The sequence below is a fragment of the Xenopus tropicalis genome, chromosome 1, assembly GCF_000004195.4.
Source record: "Xenopus tropicalis strain Nigerian chromosome 1, UCB_Xtro_10.0, whole genome shotgun sequence".
NCBI lineage: Eukaryota > Metazoa > Chordata > Amphibia > Anura > Pipidae > Xenopus > Xenopus tropicalis.
In genome coordinates, this window is record NC_030677.2 from 70424931 (window position 1) to 70444268 (window position 19338).

Here is a 19338-nt window from a genome sequence, read left to right on the forward strand (position 1 = left end):
GGAGTGGCTCAAGAAGAAGCACATTAAGGTCATGGAGTGGCCTAGTCAGTCTCCGGACCTTAATCCAATAGAAAACCTATGGAGGGAGCTCAAGCTCAGAGTTGCACAGAGACAGCCTCGAAACCTTAGGGATTTAGAGATGATCTGCAAAGAGGAGTGGACCAACATTCCTCCTAAAATGTGCGCAAACTTGGTCATCAATTACAAGAAACGTTTGACCTCTGTGCTTGCAAACAAGGGTTTTTCCACTAAGTATTAAGTCTTTTTTTGTTAGAGGGTTCAAAAACTTATTTCACTCAATGAAATGCAAATCAGTTGCTATCTTTTATTTAAAGTTATTTTTTCGATTTTCCTTTTGATGTGCTATCTGCCACTGTTAAAATAAACCTACCATTGAAATGATACTGTTCTGAGACTTTTCATTTCTTTGTCATTGGACAAACTTACAAAATCAGTGAGGGGTCAAATAATTATTTCCTCCACTGTATATATATATATATATATATACAGAATACAGGATGAAGAGCACACCAAAATTTCAAGTGCAATACCTGGGTGTCAGAGCAGCAAGCACAGAATAAAAGTAAAGAATGTCGGCACGATAATACTCACAGGCAATAAGTCATGTTTAGGATGCAATCAGGTGTGGTTTATTGGTCCAACGTTTCAGTTCCTTACTGGAACCTCCCTGACACCCCACAATTTTCTGTGGTGACGAAGGGAGGGAGTGCCCCCCGAAGCAATGATTTTGTTTTGTTGTACATTGGCATAATAAATGGGGTAAGCTCCCCAGCTGAAATTTTGCTTGAGTGCAGTCTCTATTACTGCATAGTATTGTGTCATTGGCAAATACAGATACATTGCTTACAATGCCCTCTCCCAAATGCAACCCTGTAGAACCTGAATAAGAACCCTTCTCCAAATAGAGAATATGTTCCCCTAACAACCACTTTGAACCAAATCTACATACAAATGGCATTAAAGATCAAACATTTATGTTGTACTGTAACAAAAGTTTTTGGCAAAATCAAAGTAGACCACAACCACTATCCAAGCTCCTAATTACCTTATCATAAAAAGCTATTAAATGTGTCTGAAATTATCCTGCTTCAAAAAGTCATGCTGATAACTAGTTTTAATGCCATCTTTAAACTTAAAAGTTTTTTGGTATATTTCTATTAAATACAAATAAGTTAAGCCACATAGGGTGGTCCTTAATACATTTTGAGTTTTTTTCCTAAGGTAATACTATAAGAACAGTAATGATCCTAAAAATGAAATAGAAACCTCCCGTCGGAATCTACCTACTTAATTAATGTTTTTAGGGTGCTAAAATTTTCTCTCCTTAAATTTTAGGTCTTTTTTTTTAGCATCACTCATTAAATAAGATGATAATATGGTCACTAATACCCAGATGTACTAGTACTTGCACATCTGTAATTCACTCTTGGGTGTTAAAGATCACTAGATCCAAAATAGCATCCTTTCTAGCTGGGTCCTCCGAAATCTGTGACATTAAATTGCCAGGCACCACATTTATAAATTTGTTTCCATTAACTATGTTAGCAGTATTATTTCTCCAATAAAAATCTAGGTATTTAATAAAAATCCCCCAACCCTTACAGCCCTTTCTGTTTGAAACAGGAACTGAGTCTCTTCCTTTTCACTTATATGAGAGGATCTGCAGCATACCACTACAGATTGACTAAAACTCTATAACCATCCTCTCCCCCAAAACAACTACACCTTAATCATTAAGATTCAGCCCATTCCTGGCAAAGAGCCTGATCAGCCCAGTTCTCTACAATCCCAAATCCCCTTTCCCTACACCAATCTCTTAGCCACACATTAATCTACCCTAGCTCCTTTGCCTTCCTAACATAGTGTGTGGCACAAGTAATATCTTTTAGATAAATCCCTGGGAAGAACTCAACTTCAATGTTTCACCTATTTTTTTTTTAATAATTTCCCTTTTTTGGAGAACAGAGAATTAATATTATAATATGCAACTTGGCTACATCTTACATTTTCTTGCCCCTATAACCCTGCTTGCCCTTTGGAACATAGGATACTATACACTATAGGTTTTAGTCATACATACATTTTGTTTATAAAAACCTTTTGCTGATTAAACACTAAAGGGCCCATTTACTAATTACTAAATTGCTCAAGTGCAGTTGCCAATATCAACAAATCAGCATTTAGTTTTGATAGATTTGCTACAAATTAGAAAATGAAAGAAAATATCTTATTGGTTGCCACTAGCAACTACACCTGAGCACTTTAGGTTAGGTCCATGGACTTCTGACCTCATTTATGCATACATAGTAACATAGTAACATAGTAAGTTGGGTTGAAAAAAGACATACGTCCATCAAGTTCAACCATAATGCCTATACCTAACCTGCCTAACTACAAGTTGATCCAGAGGAAGGCAAAAAACCCCATCTGAAGCCTCTCTAATTTGCCTCAGAGGGGAAAAAATTCCTTCCTGACTCCAAGATGGCAATCGGACCAGTCCCTGTATCAACTTGTACTAAGAGCTATCTCCCATAACCGTGTATTCCCTCACTTGCTAAGAATCCATCCAGCCCCTTCTTAAAGCTATATAATGTATCAGCCAGTACGACTGATTCGGGGAGGGAATTCCACAACTTTACAGCTCTCACTGTAAAAAATCCTTTCCGAATATTTAAATGGAACCTCCCTTCTTCTAAACGGAGTGGGTGCCCTCGTGTCCGTTGGAAGGACCTACTGGTAAATAAAACATTAGAGAGGTTATTATATGATCCCTTTATATATTTATACATAGTTATCATGTCACCTCTTAAGCGCCTCTTCTCCAGTGTAAACAGACCCAACTTGGCCAGTCTTTCTTCATAACCGAGACTTTCCATACCCTTTACCAGCTTAGTTGCCCTTCTCTGGACCCTCTCTAGCTCAATAATGTCCCGTTTGAGCACTGGAGACCAAAACTGAACAGCATATTCTAGATGGGGCCTTACCAGTGCTCTGTAAAGGGGAAGAATAACCCCCTTCTCCCGTGAATCTATACCCCTTTTAATACAGCTCAGAACCTTGTTTGCCCTTGCAGCTGCTGCCTGGCATTGCTTGCTACAGCCAAGTTTATTATCTACAAGGACTCCAAGATCCTTCTCCATTATGGATTTGCCTAGTGCAGTCCCATTAAGGTTATACGGGGCTTGCATATTTTTACATCCCAGGTGCATGACCTTACATTTATCCACATTAAATCTCATCTGCCACTTAGCTGCCCAGATTGCCAGTTGGTCAAGATCCTGCTGCAGGGATGTCACATCCTGGATAGAATTGACTGGTCTGCAGAGTTTTGTGTCATCTGCAAACACTGATACATTACTCATAATACCCTCCCCTAAGTCATTTATGAACAAATTAAACAAAAGTGGACCCAGTACAGAACCCTGAGGGACCCCACTGAGAACCTTACTCCAAGTAGAGAATGTGCCATTAACAACCACCCTCTGTACCCGATCCTGTAGCCAGTTTTCTATCCATGTGCAAACGACTTCACTAAGACCAATAGACCTTAGCTTAGAAAGCAGTCGTTTGTGGGGAACGGTATCAAATGCTTTGGCAAAATCCAAATAGATTATATCTACTGCATCCCCACTGTCCAGCTTCTTACTTACCTCATCATAAAAAGCAATTAAATTGGTCTGACATGACCTGTCCTTCATAAAGCCATGCTGATTACTGCTCATAATGCCATTCTCCACTACATAATTTTGAATGTGATCCCTTAACAAGCCTTCAAATAACTTGCCCACCACGGATGTCAAACTTACAGGCCTATAATTGCCAGGCTGAGATCTTATTCCCTTTTTAAATATGGGAGTGACATTCGCCTTCTTCCAATCACTAGGTACCATACCTGATGAAAGAGAGTCTGAGAATATCAGAAACAAGGGCCACTGCAATTCTGCCCCTAGCTCTCTCAGTACCCGAGGGTGTATTCCATCTGGCCCAGGTGCCTTGTTTACATTTATCGTGTGTAACCCTTTAAGCACCATATCCTGTGCCAACCACTGTGTAGTTGGAGCTGAGGCAACAGTGAAGCTATTGGGTGAGACTTGGCCCACTGGCTCCTCTACTGTATACACAGAAGAAAAGAACTGGTTAAGCACATCTGCCTTTTCTGTATCCGCTGTAACCATATTGTTATTATAACTCAATGGGGCCACACCCTCAACCTGCATCTTTTTACTATTAATATACTTAAAAAACTTTTTGGGGTTAGTCTTGGCCTCGGCCGCGATGCGCTCCTCATTTTCTATCTTTGCCTTCCGGATTGCTGTTTTACAACACTTGTTATAGTGTTTATATTCATTAAACGCAGCTACTGTCCCCTCTGACTTATATTTCTTAAAAGCTTTCCTTTTTTTCCCTATTAACTTCTTTACCTCAGAGTTAAGCCACATGGGGTGATTCTTAACACTTCTACTTTTTCTTATTAATGGAATGAATTGAGAACAGTAATGATTTAATATCATTTTAAATGACAACCATTTCTGCTCTGTGTTTTTATCAGAAAACATAATGCCCCAATCTATGCCCTGAAGCGCTGCCCTTAAGGAGCTAAAATTTGCCTTCCTAAAATTCAGTGTCTTTGTTGCCCCCGTGTAAATTTGTTTCCTGCACCAAACATCAAATGAAATAACATTATGGTCACTATTACCCAGGGGTTCAACCACTTGCACATTTGCTATACGTTCTGGGTCATTAGAGATCACTAGATCTAGTATAGCATTGTTCCTGGTTGGCTCCTCAACAACCTGTGACATAAAGTTGTCGTGCAGCAAGTTTATAAACTTGTTCCCATTTACTGTCCTGGCAGTACTATTGCCCCAGTCAATATCAGGGTAATTAAAATCCCCCATTATTATCACTTGCCCCAAACTAGCAGCCTTTTCTATTTGCAACAGGAGCTGGGCCTCCTCCTCTTCGCTTACATTAGGGGGTCTATAGCATACCCCTACAATTAGTTTGGTAGATTCCTTACTATCTGTGAGAAGCTCAACCCATAAGGATTCAGCATTTCATTTATGATTCTATACTTTTTTCTAGGTGCACTGAAATTGTTTTTTCTTGCTCAAACTTCTGTCTAATTGTTATGCTTCAGGTCAGTGCCCTATTGTGGCCTTAAATGTGCCTAAATTATTTGGTGTCATTTATGGTAAACAGACACCTGTTACTCAGGTATTCAGTTTATCTTTATCTTTATTAAAATTTCACTTTGCTGACCCCATCAGTGTGCAAATCTCTCTTTGGTAACAAAAGAATTGAAAATATGCACAAATTACATTTAAGTCCATTTACAATGCCTCTTAAAAACAATTACAGAGACATACGCTTGCCTCAATTTTCTGGAATTGTGTCAAACACTTTTAACAAATTAGCTCCTTAGCTTGTCCCTATTTGTCATGCCCAATCTTGGATAGAACATTCAACTAGACTATATTCTTGTGTATGAAAAGCACACTGGTCTAATAACAATGAATTATTACCTCAACAATCATCTTCAGGAACAGCAAACATATTCCAGTCAATTATCATTAGCTTTATACTCCTTGCTTACAGGTGTAAATTAGACATATTTATTTGCCTTACAACCACTAACAGATTGACAATAGCACATTTTCAGTTCATCATTATTCAGGAAGAGTAGGAGGACGTCAGTTTTCTTTGGCCCTTTCTGTTTCCCAGAGGTACAGTTTACATTAAACAAATACTGCATACTGAATGTATCTCCAGCTAACATTTACATTGGTTAAATGCAATTTTCATTATTTTGATGATGATTATAATTATTACTATTCGTATGGTCTTGAGATCTGTTATCCAGAATGTTTGTAGCCTGGGGTTTTCTGGATAAGAAATCTTTCCATAATGATCCTTTACGTAATGGATTATAGCTTACATCAAGGACAAGGTTCTATCTTATTACACAGAAATAGTAAATCAAAAAAGGCAGAATGCCTTGGTTAAATAGGACAGTATGAGAAATGGGATTGACACTTTTAAAAGATTTCTGGGTAGCAGGTTTCCAGATAACACATCCCATGATAATACTACTCATAATAAATAATAATTCATATTTCTCTAAAGCATCTTGCTAATAAATGCACAACTACTGCCACAGGGGAAATAAAAAAAGGAAGCATGGACTATGGTCTTTTTTCAGAATATTTTCAAAGTTAAAATTAGTGCCCTGTCATTCTCATTATTGAAGGTGAAGGTCTCAGGTTTTAAGGTCTCAGAACTGAAAATAACCATGCAATATATAATCTATCTTCACCATGACAGCTATGCTACTGTAATTCCAAATCTGTGATGAGACCAATTCAAACAATTCAGGGCTCATGTACGTCTGCAAGCGCAGAGAGCAAAGTGCAATTTCAAGCACATGTTTTTGCCATGTTTTCTCCCACAGTGCAGTGTTTTTTTTCCCATTTCCCAGGGCCATTGTGGTTGCAAAGGTGTGATGCACTTGACACAACTTTGTCATATTCTGTAAAATAACCGCAACTGCACGTGCATTTTGTGTCAAATTGCACAAAAGTCAGTTTGGCATTATTTTTGGTGTTCGATTGATGTTCTTTAGGCGCAAGTGTGCTGTGCCTATTAATGCTGGATGGTAAGGGAACCCTGGAACTTAACCTGGATTAAGGAGGCGGCAGTGGCTCCAGGGCTCCCCTGCACCAAGAGGCACAGCAGCATTCGGAACAGAAGGCAGGAAGGAGCAGTGCTGAGAGTAATTATACAGAAGTGTATAAATAACATTTTGCCAAAAGTGCCTTTAATGAAAGTGGTTTTACATGTAACTGACTGTGGTAAAATAGTGGGGACTGCGACTACACTTGCAGATGTATATGAGCCCTCCCATTTTCATACTGGTCAGAACTCAGGTATACTGGGGACTACTTCAGGGGGTTTATTTCTTGTTTACTCTACTCGGTATCCGTTCCCAATTTAAGAGACACTTGCTTTAGAAAAAAGGGACATTTTAAAAATCATTAGAAAAAAAGAGTCTTAAAGTGCTGTAACAAATATATATTAGCATAAAAAGTCTTTTGCATTTTTTAACTGGCTCAAAACATTGGTATTCTGGGCAGTTTGAAGTCATTACCTATTTCCATATGGTTTACCAATTTTTTGGCTCACATTCACGCTCACAAAGCAAATGTCACACATTCCCTATTGTAAATTGCAGTATCCATAGTAACAAGCACAGGATAATGGATAACACAGCAACAGGTTTTAGAGCTGTACAGTTTTGTACATGGATATTCATTAGAGTACATGTCTGCATGTACTTAATTAGAACTGCTGTTTTCATTATGAATACAAACTGACAAGTGGAAACAGCGTTACACCCACACAGAGCCACACAATAACAAATACAGGATGCCATACAGTATACAGATACACAGAATGACACACTGACAACAGAAAAGACTATATAATTTTATCATAAAACTAAAAAAATAAAGGTCAACTCACTTGCTGAAGCAGTGGAACTTGTAGCTCATTATGGTGCTGCTATATACTATAAATAAAGAATAATACATGGTGGAGGCAGGGTGTGCTTCAGAATCTGTTCAGTTTCCTGTTTATTAATGTACAGATTTTAAATCTGAGGTGCCTTTTAGCTTTATCAGAATCAGAACAAAAATGTGACATTTTGTAATGGAATGGATACAAAGAAATGGATACAAAGCTGAAATGGATACAAAGATGGATTTAATAGAAGAACAGTAATGTACCGCATGTGGTTTAATTTAAACTTATAACACGGGTCTTCCCACCTTTACTACTTGGAGAATACTTGACTAAGCCTATCTCTCATGTACAGGAGGGGGCATCATCATGTGCTGCTTCCCAAGAAGAATTGAAATTCTACTGGGTGCTGATGATCTGATCTTGGCCAAACCAGTTTATCCATAACATTGAAAAGGCACCATCTAACAAGTTTATTTTATACGGCCCCATAGGAGTTACAGCTAAAGGTGCCTTTATAAAAGTTAGAAGTCTGATATAGATTGTGGCAGTGCACTGTTGTATTGTGGAGCAAGATTTACTTGCAGGGCTTAATCAATGAGTATTATTTTCCAACTAGGTACAGGTAGAACAACGAAAGCTAAAATATTATTGGTTGCAAGGGGTAGGGGGTTACTGCACAGGCGTAAATGTGCCCTGTGCTGATAAATGAGCCTGAGTGTGTGCCATATTGGATTAGGGCAGGTTTGGCAATGTAATGACAGAAAGGATTTGTGGCGGAGCAAACATTTAGTTTTATATTAGAGACTTAAGCCTTAAAACTGGGGTAAAAACTTTTACATAAAGGCATTACAGACCAACTGCATTAGCTGGTACAATAATAACATGAATAAGAGATTATTACAGTATTTGAGCAATGGGAATGTCAGGGTGACAGACAGACCTCCACTTTCAATGCTAAAGAGAGCAGCTCATCCATACTGTATTTATTATCTAAGGCTTACCTGAACACAATTGATTGGGTGGCTTTTGTTTAAAAAACAGGTAAAGATGGCCGTGATATGTTGTATTATCAGGTTGTATTATCTTGGTGTTACAGTTATAACTAATCTTCTCCAAGGTAATGAAGTATACCTAGAAGGGCAGTAATAAGATGGCAGAAGCAATGCCATTTTCCTAACATTTTAGCAAAGTTTCTTCAGAATGCATAAATTCAGAATGCATAAATAAACAGGAATAAAGAAAAATATATGCATACATTATAGATGTGCTTGCGTGATTGTTAGTGACAGGACCCAAGGGTTGGATGGGTTCAGTTTGAAATTTGGGCAACCATTGTGGGTTCAGGTTGGGTGCGGGTCAGTACTGGGGAATTATACTCCTCCTGAAACTTGGCACTGCACCTTTTATATTCTAAAAGCAGCGTGCAGGCATATGCTAGTATAAAGCAGCTCACATCAGGTGTGTAAGTTTTCTAGTAATACTAGAGGTGTATGTTATGAGGTATATGTTATGTAGGTCTATATAAAAATATATCACATAAACCACCTCATATGTAAAACCCTTCTTCAATAATAAACCATTTTCGTATAAATACTGTTTTAGAAGTATATGTCACTGGGTAATCCTAAATAGAAAATTGGCATTTTAAGAATTAAGGGCCACCTCCTGGGATCATAGGATTCACAGTGCACGCAAACAAGCAAAGCCACACATACATGCTAGGCCTCATCAGCCAATTAATGGACATAGTTCTGCCTTTTGCTCCCACACTACTTCCTGTTACAGTTAGAGCTGCATTATTTCTGGTCATGTAATCTCTTGGAGAGCACACAGCCCATCACAAAATGGTGGTTCAAGAGAAAAGATGCAAAAGGACAATATTTACTGATATACTGTATATAGTCTAGTTTGTCAAGATTCTTTAATAGGCCACTTAACATAGTATCAACTATCTGTTGGTTAAGTATTCATTCTGGGGGGTCTAGTTTTCCTTTAAGTCTGATTTATGTATTCTATTGTGACATTTGCCAGATATATTTCTCTATTTCCCCATATATATTCAACGATACTGTTGTTTTGAGATATGCCAGGTGAAAAGTTTAACTAAATCTGGAACAGTCCAGGATAATATTGGCATTTTCTGTTACATTGATCCAAAATGTGCCCACAAGTGGGCCCAAAAGCGAATCAGGAATTCTGGGTTAATACCAAATAACTGATCATCAGTTGAATAGCCTTGGTACAGCTCAGTAACCCAGTCATAGTATGACTACCATAATAAGTTCTATTTAGTGCAGTAAATAAATATAAAAGTGAATTCTTCTTCTGATATAACAGATTTTATTTTGTTTAGCTATGGCGACTTACCTCTTAAAGCAGTGAGCAGCTGTAAGCACCCAGCAGCTACTGATCAGAGTTGCACCACATAACAATCTTCCATCACCGTGAGAAGACTTCAGCCGCAAAGCCACCTGCCATGGCCAGCCCCCTCTGAGAGGAAAGAAATCCAGGTCACTTGTGCTCATTAGTGGAAAAATGTTCTTGCTTGATACATATCATACATGTATCGTACACTACAAGTAATGTATGTATGCAAGCTCAGTCCAGATAGTTTGCTAATTTATCTGCAGAAATGAGGTATAAATACATCTGCTATATTATTTTGTTTACTTACTACAAGTGAGCTGAAATAATCATTCCTAGATGTCTTTTCTCTGTTGGTGCCCTCAGGAAAAAGAGCCATTAATCCTACATATATCCTGCCATAGCCCTGCATGTCCCAAATGCATTGTTTTGCATTTTAGAATGTAATTATATGGAACACCTGCATCTGAAATATATTTATTTTGTTTTTCTCTATACAAATTGTTTTTAAGCATCTTTATCTTTCATGCTCCTGTTTATGAATTAAGGTACTGAATAACTTGAAAAAAACCAACCACTTTCTTCCTTGGGGAAAAATTCCAATAATTTATAATTCTCAGAATGGGTGTTGTTTAACATCTAGCCTACACAAATGTGAGCACCGATCCCATAGAGAATGCAGTTTCCCAGGTGTACTTATTCCGCATTGTAAATACATTTAATTTGCTCTCCTTTTCCTTTCAGTACACTTTAACACAAATCAATAATGTGCAAAAGGTGTCACCCCTGTGCTGAGGTGTGGCCCCCTTTTAAAATGACCAGCTATTAAGCCTTTCTAAAATGTTTTAATGTAAATTCAATACAATAATGCTTGACTGAGTAATTGCTTGAACAGATGTAAGAAAGGCTTGCACTGATCTGGACCCAAATGTAGAAGACATTAAGCATCTCATTGTTTTAAAAGAATTCTTGCGTATTTTACTTCTTAAATAATCACAAAAAAAAATTAAATTTTTCTGATTAAGATGTAAAATAAACTAGACTTTTTTTTAAACAATAAGCTGCCTAAAACTTCTACTTTAAGGTCCGGTCTACTTTTGTGCACCTGGACCCACTGTTTATGGTGGTAAGCATAGACACTACCTCTACTTAACTGGAGTACTTTCTAATATGAGTAATTGCTTGGCCTACTAATCATTCTTCACACATATTGGACACTGCTTCTATCATACTGAGCTAACACCAGTATGTAAGCCAACATCACTGGTGATGCTGCCCATAGCAACCAATCATATCTTTGCTTTGGTTTTTTAACTTGTAAGCGACCATTCAAATCTAATTGCTTTTTTGTTACTATGGGCAACATCATCAGTGATGTTGGCTTACACACTATATTAAATATACCTTATGTGTGCCATACATGTGTGCTTTTAGTACACTTGGGTGTATATTTATCATGCAGAGTAAAAAGTGGAGTGAAGCATTACCAGTGATGTTGCCCAGGGCAACCAATCAGCAATTAGATTTCAACAGTTAGAAAACCAAAGCAAAGCATCTGATTGGCTGCTATGAGCAACATCACCGGTAATGTTTTACTCCACTTTTTACACAGCATGATGAATATACCCCTAGGGGTTATATTTATCATGCTGTGTAAAAAGTGGAGTAAAACATTACCGGTGATGTTGCCAATGAGATGCTTTGCTTTGGTTTTTAACTGTTGAAATATAATTGCTGATTGGTTGCCCTGGGCAACATCACCGGTAATGCTTCACTCCACTTTTTAAACAGAATGATAAATATACCCATAAATATGTGTGTGCTTATAGTACACTAGACTGTGAACATTTATATGTAGCCTGTTCCTATAACCCCGCCAACACACACACACATTGAAATCATGCATACCTTACAGAGTTCTTCCCACCGATAATACGTTTTGGCCGACGATGTTGTAATCTTGAACCACAGACAAGTGGTGACAGTTCTGCAATGATGACAATGCAATAATAAATATCAATGTCAAATATGTTTAAGATACAGAAAGATTGTACCCAGCTAATGAAACCTGGCACCAATGCAACACAACTGAAAAAGTCCTGACCATAAAAAGACCGATTACTACACATGTAGAGACACTAATATTCAAGGTACATATGCACTTGACTATGAGCAAAAAATATGGGATAAAAAGACCTGAAGAATCTTTGTATTCTGTGGTTACATCTAGCATATTCTCCTCTACTACACCTTCTGTCCAGTGGCCATTTTGTTAGTGCCTGCTTGATAGTGACTTCTCCTGGCCTTAAAATTTTCATTGGTTTGCTTAATGGGGAATTTTGAACCCAAAGCCAAATGTGTTGCCTTGGGATGGAGCTACTCCTACTTACATTAGGAGGAAAAATAGAGGGCTCAAAGAATGCCTGATTCAGGAGTTGGCCTGACATTGTTAGATTTTGAAAAAGGTGGGGTATTGTGCACAAACAAAAAATATGGGAAATTTCACCAGGTATTTGCACCTTACCTCCCCTTAATTACCCCTCCTATGTGTGTGCCCCTCTATTAAGACAAGAAACAATTTACAGTACATTATCTTAGTATCTTAATATTGGATAATTGGTAGTATTCATGATCCTTTCAGGTTTAACATATACCACACCACTAGTAGCAAACCAAAATGGGCAACAGTGGGAGAATCTTATGGGAAAATTAGGGCATTAGGTTTATGCCAGGTGCAGACAGCGATCCCCAAAAACACAGATATGGTTGCTTGAATGCTGTTTCTAGTTAAATAAAATATGGCTGATTTGTTTGCTGTTGGTTCAGTATTAACATTAAAGTGCATTACCACTAGCAAGTGCATTTGATAGTAGAAACATATTAACTCTTGTATTTTCTGTGAGGTTCACAGGTTCAGTAAATGAGCTTTGTTCACTATCCAGCCCATTTGACACAAAGAATAAAGAGAAAAACCAACTTCCCTGAGCACCAGAAACCAATATAAAGCAGTATATTTTGCATGCTGGTTTAGCAGCAAGCTCCGAGGCTGATTTTTTATTACTGAGCCAGAATGAAGCCCTGCTGGCACTTTGCCACATGTGGTGTAAAAGATATGTTCATTAACACATTTTTTTACTTTACAGCTCTATTTTGGTGTTGTAATAATACCCAGTGTAAGGTAAACCTGCTCTCTATGGTCTTTTATTATTCATTTTTATAGTACTTTCCATCTGTACTGTGCAAGGCATTTGTGTATGTAATTACCAAATAAAGCAGAAAACATGCCGGCCCAGTTGGAGCTACCTAGCATATTGTGCGCTTCCATTACTGGAGAGGATTTACTGCGCTGTTCAGTGATGGTAAACAAAATCTACAGCCCATCCGCTGTCCTGGTGTGCCTCATTTAGATAATCCTTGACCCCGCAAAGGCACACTGTACCATGGGTAATTACATCATCTTCAGCAACACTGCTCCCTTGTTAAACATTTTAAAAATAATTTGAGGCAATGTAATAAAAGTCATAAACAGGTACAAAATAGAATATCTTAATGTAATATTTTCATTAGACAGTCATCATATTACACATTTTACTTACATAGTGTGTATTTTTTTTTTAAGCTTGATGAAAGGATATATTGTCCATATGGAGAATAGGTACCATCTCACTTTCTAGCTGTTGTAGAACTACAGCACTCAGAATCCTATCCTCACCTCTAGGTTGACTATTGAGGAGATGTTGGAAGTTGCACTGCAGCAGACAATTCCTATTACTTATATGACTCATCTTTAAAGGACAAGTAAAGGCTGATTTTAAATTTAGTTTTTTGTTGTTTAGGTTTTTTTTGTTTTAAGTATTACAACATGAAGCTGCTATGGCACCTATTACAGTCACTAGCCCCTTACAGTTAGAGCTGCCACTTATAATAGCCATACTTTCCTTCCATATTCCTTTGATATGGTCCTCGGGATTCAAGCATGAGTAGAGGTGTTCCAACATACCAATAATATTGTACAAACCAAAGTTTCATATCATCGGTGGTACATGTATGGTAGATTGCCACTGATTCTGAATATGTCCATGTACTATGGATGTTGGTCAGTTTAGGAAAAGGGCATGTTGGAAATTTCATCTGCAAATGCACCATGCTGGCCAGTTGATTTTGCATCGGCAGATGAGGAAGAATAGAGGAGATGCAGTTTCTTTTTACTTCCTTCTATTCTGATCTTTTGTGCATACCATGTGTGGTGCCTTGTACACTGTTAATCCATTCAGACTTATTTGGCAGAGTGTGTACCAGGTTGCCATGTCGACAAGGGGCATATTTATTATGCTGTGTAAAAAATGGTGAGAAAATTCGCCACACATCGCCAGGCTTCGCCGTGTAAAAATGGCGTAAAAACTGCGTAAAATCGGCATAATTGTTTTACGCGTTTTTTCTTCCACCGGAACTTATGGAAAATAATGGCGTAATATCGGGCGTAATATCCGGCGTTCAGATGGCGATCTTTTCCATTTATTTTACACAGCTTTTTACTCTCTCTTACTCGGCGAATTAGTTTTACACAGCATAATAAATACGCCCCTTAGGGTACACTACCAAGCGGTACTATTGAAAACATCATAGCACCCCAATTTATTATCATATTTAGATAACAACTCCTCTGACCCCTAGGTGGCCTTCCACAAGTTACATCTACTGCCTATGCATTAAATCAACAAGCACTCTCCCGGGTTTAAAAGATGTGCCTTTACCATAAAAATACATGGTACATTACCTTATATAATTAGTAGCACTACATAAGAATAAATATTATGTTAATAAAAACAAGAGGCAAAAGTAACACAGTGTTACATATTATCTAATCTCAGTCTTTCTTTGTTGTACTAGAATTCACATTTTGCATTTAAATGGTTTTTCTGATGAGTTTTTAGAGTACCATGGTCCTAGGTTACAGATCCTCCTCTTGCTTATTTTTGTTTAGTCAGGCTTGTAATGAGATACAAGATCTAAAAATGAAAATTCATAAAGTCTTTGTAAGGTACACTTAGACGGGTTATATATTTGTTCAACCTCTAAAAAGTATAATGGCTGTGATAAGTAAAAAGAAATCTGCAGAAAATTAGAAATTGTACGGGTCTTGTAGCATATAAATCATATACGTGTAGGTTTAGAGCATAGGGTATCTCCTTCTCATCGATCACTAGAAATGTCAGTGTATAGTACTTGGAAGAGAAAATAGTTAAGTTTAAAACATTTTTTCTAGCATAGAGATTTTGTGACCCTGTTACTTAGTGAACCATCCTTTCAAGCCCTCTTCCTAGGACTGAGACAGCTTTTGTCAAATTGTCAGGTTCTTCATCAGGACTTTTGGCCAGTGGACTGGGGGGGGTGAATTTTGGTTGTAATTTGAAATTATTGGCCGGCATGTCGGTCTAAGTTATGTTAATTCTTTCTTGTGAAGCTTTTAATAAACAAACATAAAAACCCTCTACATTTCCTTGTTACACATTTGGACTAATAATATTTACTATTATTAGGTGTATAACTGGGTACAAATACCAATCAAATTTTGTTTACACAAACTGTACTCTAAACATAAGGGTTTTTTTTGCACCTGGCATTAATGTTTCTATTGACTGAGCACAAGGTGACATAGTAACATAGTTTGAAAACATTTGTCCATTGAGTTAAACCTTTTAAGTGAAACTTGCCTAGCTGCTAGTTATCCAGAGCAAAGTAGAACAGTTCCCAGCTATTTTTCTGGCCCTGTATTTGCTCACCTTCTAAAAAAATCTAAACCTTTCTTCTAGATGGGGCCTTACCAGAGCTCTGTGAAATGGGGACAAATGAACCTCTCCTCCCTTTAATCTATGAACCTGAACCTGCATTGTTCACAGCTGTAAGCCCCTGAACTGTTCACACCTCAGACAGACTATAGAACAGGGATCCCCAACCTTATTTTACCTGTGAGCCACATTCAAATGCAAAAAGAGTTGGGGAGCAACACAAAGCAACACAAGCATGAAAAATGTTCCTGGGGTTACAAATAGGCGCTCTGATTGGTGATTTGGGAACCCCTATATGGACTAACAGCCTACAGGAGATTCTGTTTTGCAGTACACCTGGTTTTTATGCAACCAAAACTTGCCCAAAAGCCAGGTATTTAAAAATAAGCATCTGCTTTGAGGCCACTGGGAGCAACATCCAAAGGGTTGGGGAGCAACATGTTGCTCACTAGCCACTGGTTGGGGATCACTGCTATAGAAGCAGTGCAGGAATTGGGAGGTGAACCTGGCAGCGGTCTGTTTTGGGATTTTGTGAGCATTTGAAAATAGTTGTTAGGGGGTCCCAAAGGGGTTTATTTATGTGCTAGGGGTTGCTGCGCTATCCTCTTCTTTTACATATAAGTGATGGGGGAAATATCCCTGTAGTGAACTCCAACCATTTGGGTTTTTGGTTGTGCTACCACTTTTAATGTGAGTATGGTCTTAAAAGCTCTTGTGATACTGTGCGCATGATTTAAAAAAGGGAGTGGTCAAAACTGGCTTCTATGTTTGGCCCTCCAGCACATAGGCCAGAAAAATTCCTGCCCTCGCTACCACAGAAGTTGGACAGCACTGATCTAGAGGGTCAAAATTTTATGCAAAAGGCTGTTTTCTCTTTTAAGTAGAGGGTGCAGAGAGGAAAAACAATAGACTTCAGCTGCAGTATTACTTAACCAAGAAGGAGTATAAAGAACAGGTTCCAGAGGGGGCAGAAGAACAGTGCATATGGTGAAGTGAAACATGGACAGTAGTACTTAATAAATTGAGTGGGTCATTTAACAGATGGTTTACAGTAAGCCCTGCTACAACTGATGGTCTTATTATGCCCCAAATCTCTATAGCTTTTTTATTACAATTTGCTAGATATGTAGTTATTAGTGATAAGCAAAATTTTTCAGCAGGCGTGGATTTGCATTTTGCCATTGGCGGATTTTTTTGCGAAACGGCTGCAAAAACTTGCCACAGAAAAAACTGGCAGTGAGGAAAAAGTGAAAAAAGTTGTGGCCGCGTGAAAAAAAGTTTTTAACAGTTTCGCAATTTTTTTGCCGAAACGGGCCACATTTGCTCATTACTAGTAGTTATTTTTTTGGCATGGCAAACCTAAAGGATCTAACTAGCACTCTTTTGTTTATGCCAAGGCTGTTCACTGTCATTTTCTGGCACACAGCTGTAAATGTACACATGGTTGTTCAATGCTCATTAATTATAAAAATGTGAGGCCTTGACTGAAATGTCAAGTATCGGTGAAGGATGGGAATACAAAGGCTTCCATGGTCCTCCCCTTCCACAAGTAGTTGCTTCTGCCTGCAGTGTTTAGTTCATAATGTAGTACATACCTTTATTTGCAGCAAACGTTGACTTTTTAATAATGTAATCACATATCACACCAGCATCTTCACTATGGCGGCAGTTGTGTGTGCCAATATCTTGCTTGATACAGTCTGCCAAAGACCTTTCATATCCTGTGCACCTCACATTATCAACATGAATAGGCCCCTTTCCTTCTCCAAAATAAGCCATGGTCCTTGCTTTTGCTGGACCCCTAAATGTTCAATCAGAAAATCAGAGTCAGTATATTCAAAATATAGGGCCTCCCTTACAATGCCCAAGGCAAAATGCAATGTTTTTAGGACTTTACACCCTTTTCTTCTGGTTGTGCTCTTAAGCACATGATTTACAGTGCTGTCAGCTTTCAGGAATTTTTATTTATGAGGGGCATCCTGGGGTCATTATGGAAGCCTGCTGCCCCTAGTCTGCGCTATAGGCAATCTAGGAATCTCCAATGGATGCAAGGTGCTATGAAGCCCTGTACTTACCACTTCCTTAACCTGACTTTTCTGCTTTCTGCTAAACAGTCTGCAGAAGCCATTTCCCCCAGGCACAGCATGTAAGTGCATGGGCCTTATAGGGTGCAAGTTTGTGCATGTTAGTGTTAAGTAATATGATTAATAATATGATAATTAGCTCAGAGAATAGACAACTAGCTGTACTTCCCAGAGTTAGCTCACATTTACTACAGATATTTGCTGTTTTTCATACATTTGAACCAGGGCCAATTGACCAACTCACCAATTCTATATTTTGGCTAATACTAACTAGAAAGTTATTCATCAATATATCCACTTAGAACATAAACAAATCAAGCCCCTGCTCTGTTTTCATTTTTAAGTCATTTGTTTGCAAGTGCTATTTTCCTATTGTACAGCTGTGTGTAATAATTACTGATATAAAATGGGATGTGAAAAACAATGCTGAGATTCATGAGCCAGACAATGTCATTTGTCAGCTCACTCCTGTTTTCCGTCTCTTGGCAAACTAAGCAGCACTTTATGCACTGGCAAGAGATCCGCAGGGCCTGATCCTTACTGAGTATACTTCATCCCACTAGCTACCGGTTATTAATCATTGTCATGGGAATGTTGCTTTGTTTGGTTCAGCGAGGGGAGGGTGAGGTTCTAGATTTAAGTAGGGTGCCAGATTGTGAGTGAATATTTAAGACACCCAGAATGCTATTTAGGTAAGGCAAGCTTTCCCACATCTGTTTTTATTGAAATGGCTTAAGTTTTCAATTTATCTTATTGAATGCATACATTTCATAAGTAGGACGTGGACTTTCCTCACCTATTCACCCTTTAGTGTTTGCTGTTGTCAAAGGGCTTTTATGTCAGCTATTTCATTATATCAATCTGTTCTTTTTTTCCATATTATTTATTATATATTTATTACTTTGGATCATGCATTTGGCTCATTTCTGAGTGTTTTATATAAGAGAATGACACTTGCACATTCATAGCAGAATCTCAGTATTACTTTGTGTTAAATCATTAAAGAGAGGACATAGACTTAATGTAAAACAGATGCTCGTACAGAACAATAGAACTTTCAAAAGAATCTAACAGAAAGGTTCAGCTTTGCTTTTATGCCTTTATACTCTTATTAGGGGTCATTAACATAGTGAAAGTCAAGGTTCAAATTGAAAAAAGATGGAACAATTTATCATTTTTATGTACCTTCAACCCTGCCTTCTATATATCAATTGTCTGCACCCTTGTCATAAAGAATGACATTGTCTCATAAAGTAGCAGGTAGCAGTAAGCCTTACAACACACACCTGCGTAAAGCATATAAAGTTGCTTGGTAAGGCACTAAAGGTAGCCATACACAAGCAGATTTAAGCTGCAGATTAGGCATCTTATCTGTCCATGTATGAGGCCCTTTGAAGGGCCTAGCCAACTCTTATCTGGCTGAAATTGGCCAGGTTTGATTTTTCCATCGGATTGAGGATCGCATCGGCTCATTGATGCAGTCCTCGCTCCAGTGGATTGTATTCCTGTTGTTGTAATATGATTGTTTGGCCCTAGGTCCAAATGATTGGATTAGCCCA

The 19338-nt window shown here is 38.1% G+C and overlaps 1 protein-coding gene across 1 annotated transcript in view; it reads right to left on the minus strand.

The window, feature by feature from the left end:
* Window positions 1-19338, minus strand: part of prss12 (serine protease 12) — a 78211-nt gene that overhangs the window by 10676 nt on the left and 48197 nt on the right. The window contains exons 9-11 of the mRNA XM_002934254.5: window positions 17291-17496; window positions 11815-11893; window positions 9910-10032 (exon numbers count right to left, since the gene is read on the minus strand). Of these exons, the coding sequence (XP_002934300.3) occupies window positions 9910-10032; window positions 11815-11893; window positions 17291-17496 (408 nt within the window). The remainder of the gene's footprint in view (window positions 1-9909; window positions 10033-11814; window positions 11894-17290; window positions 17497-19338) is intronic.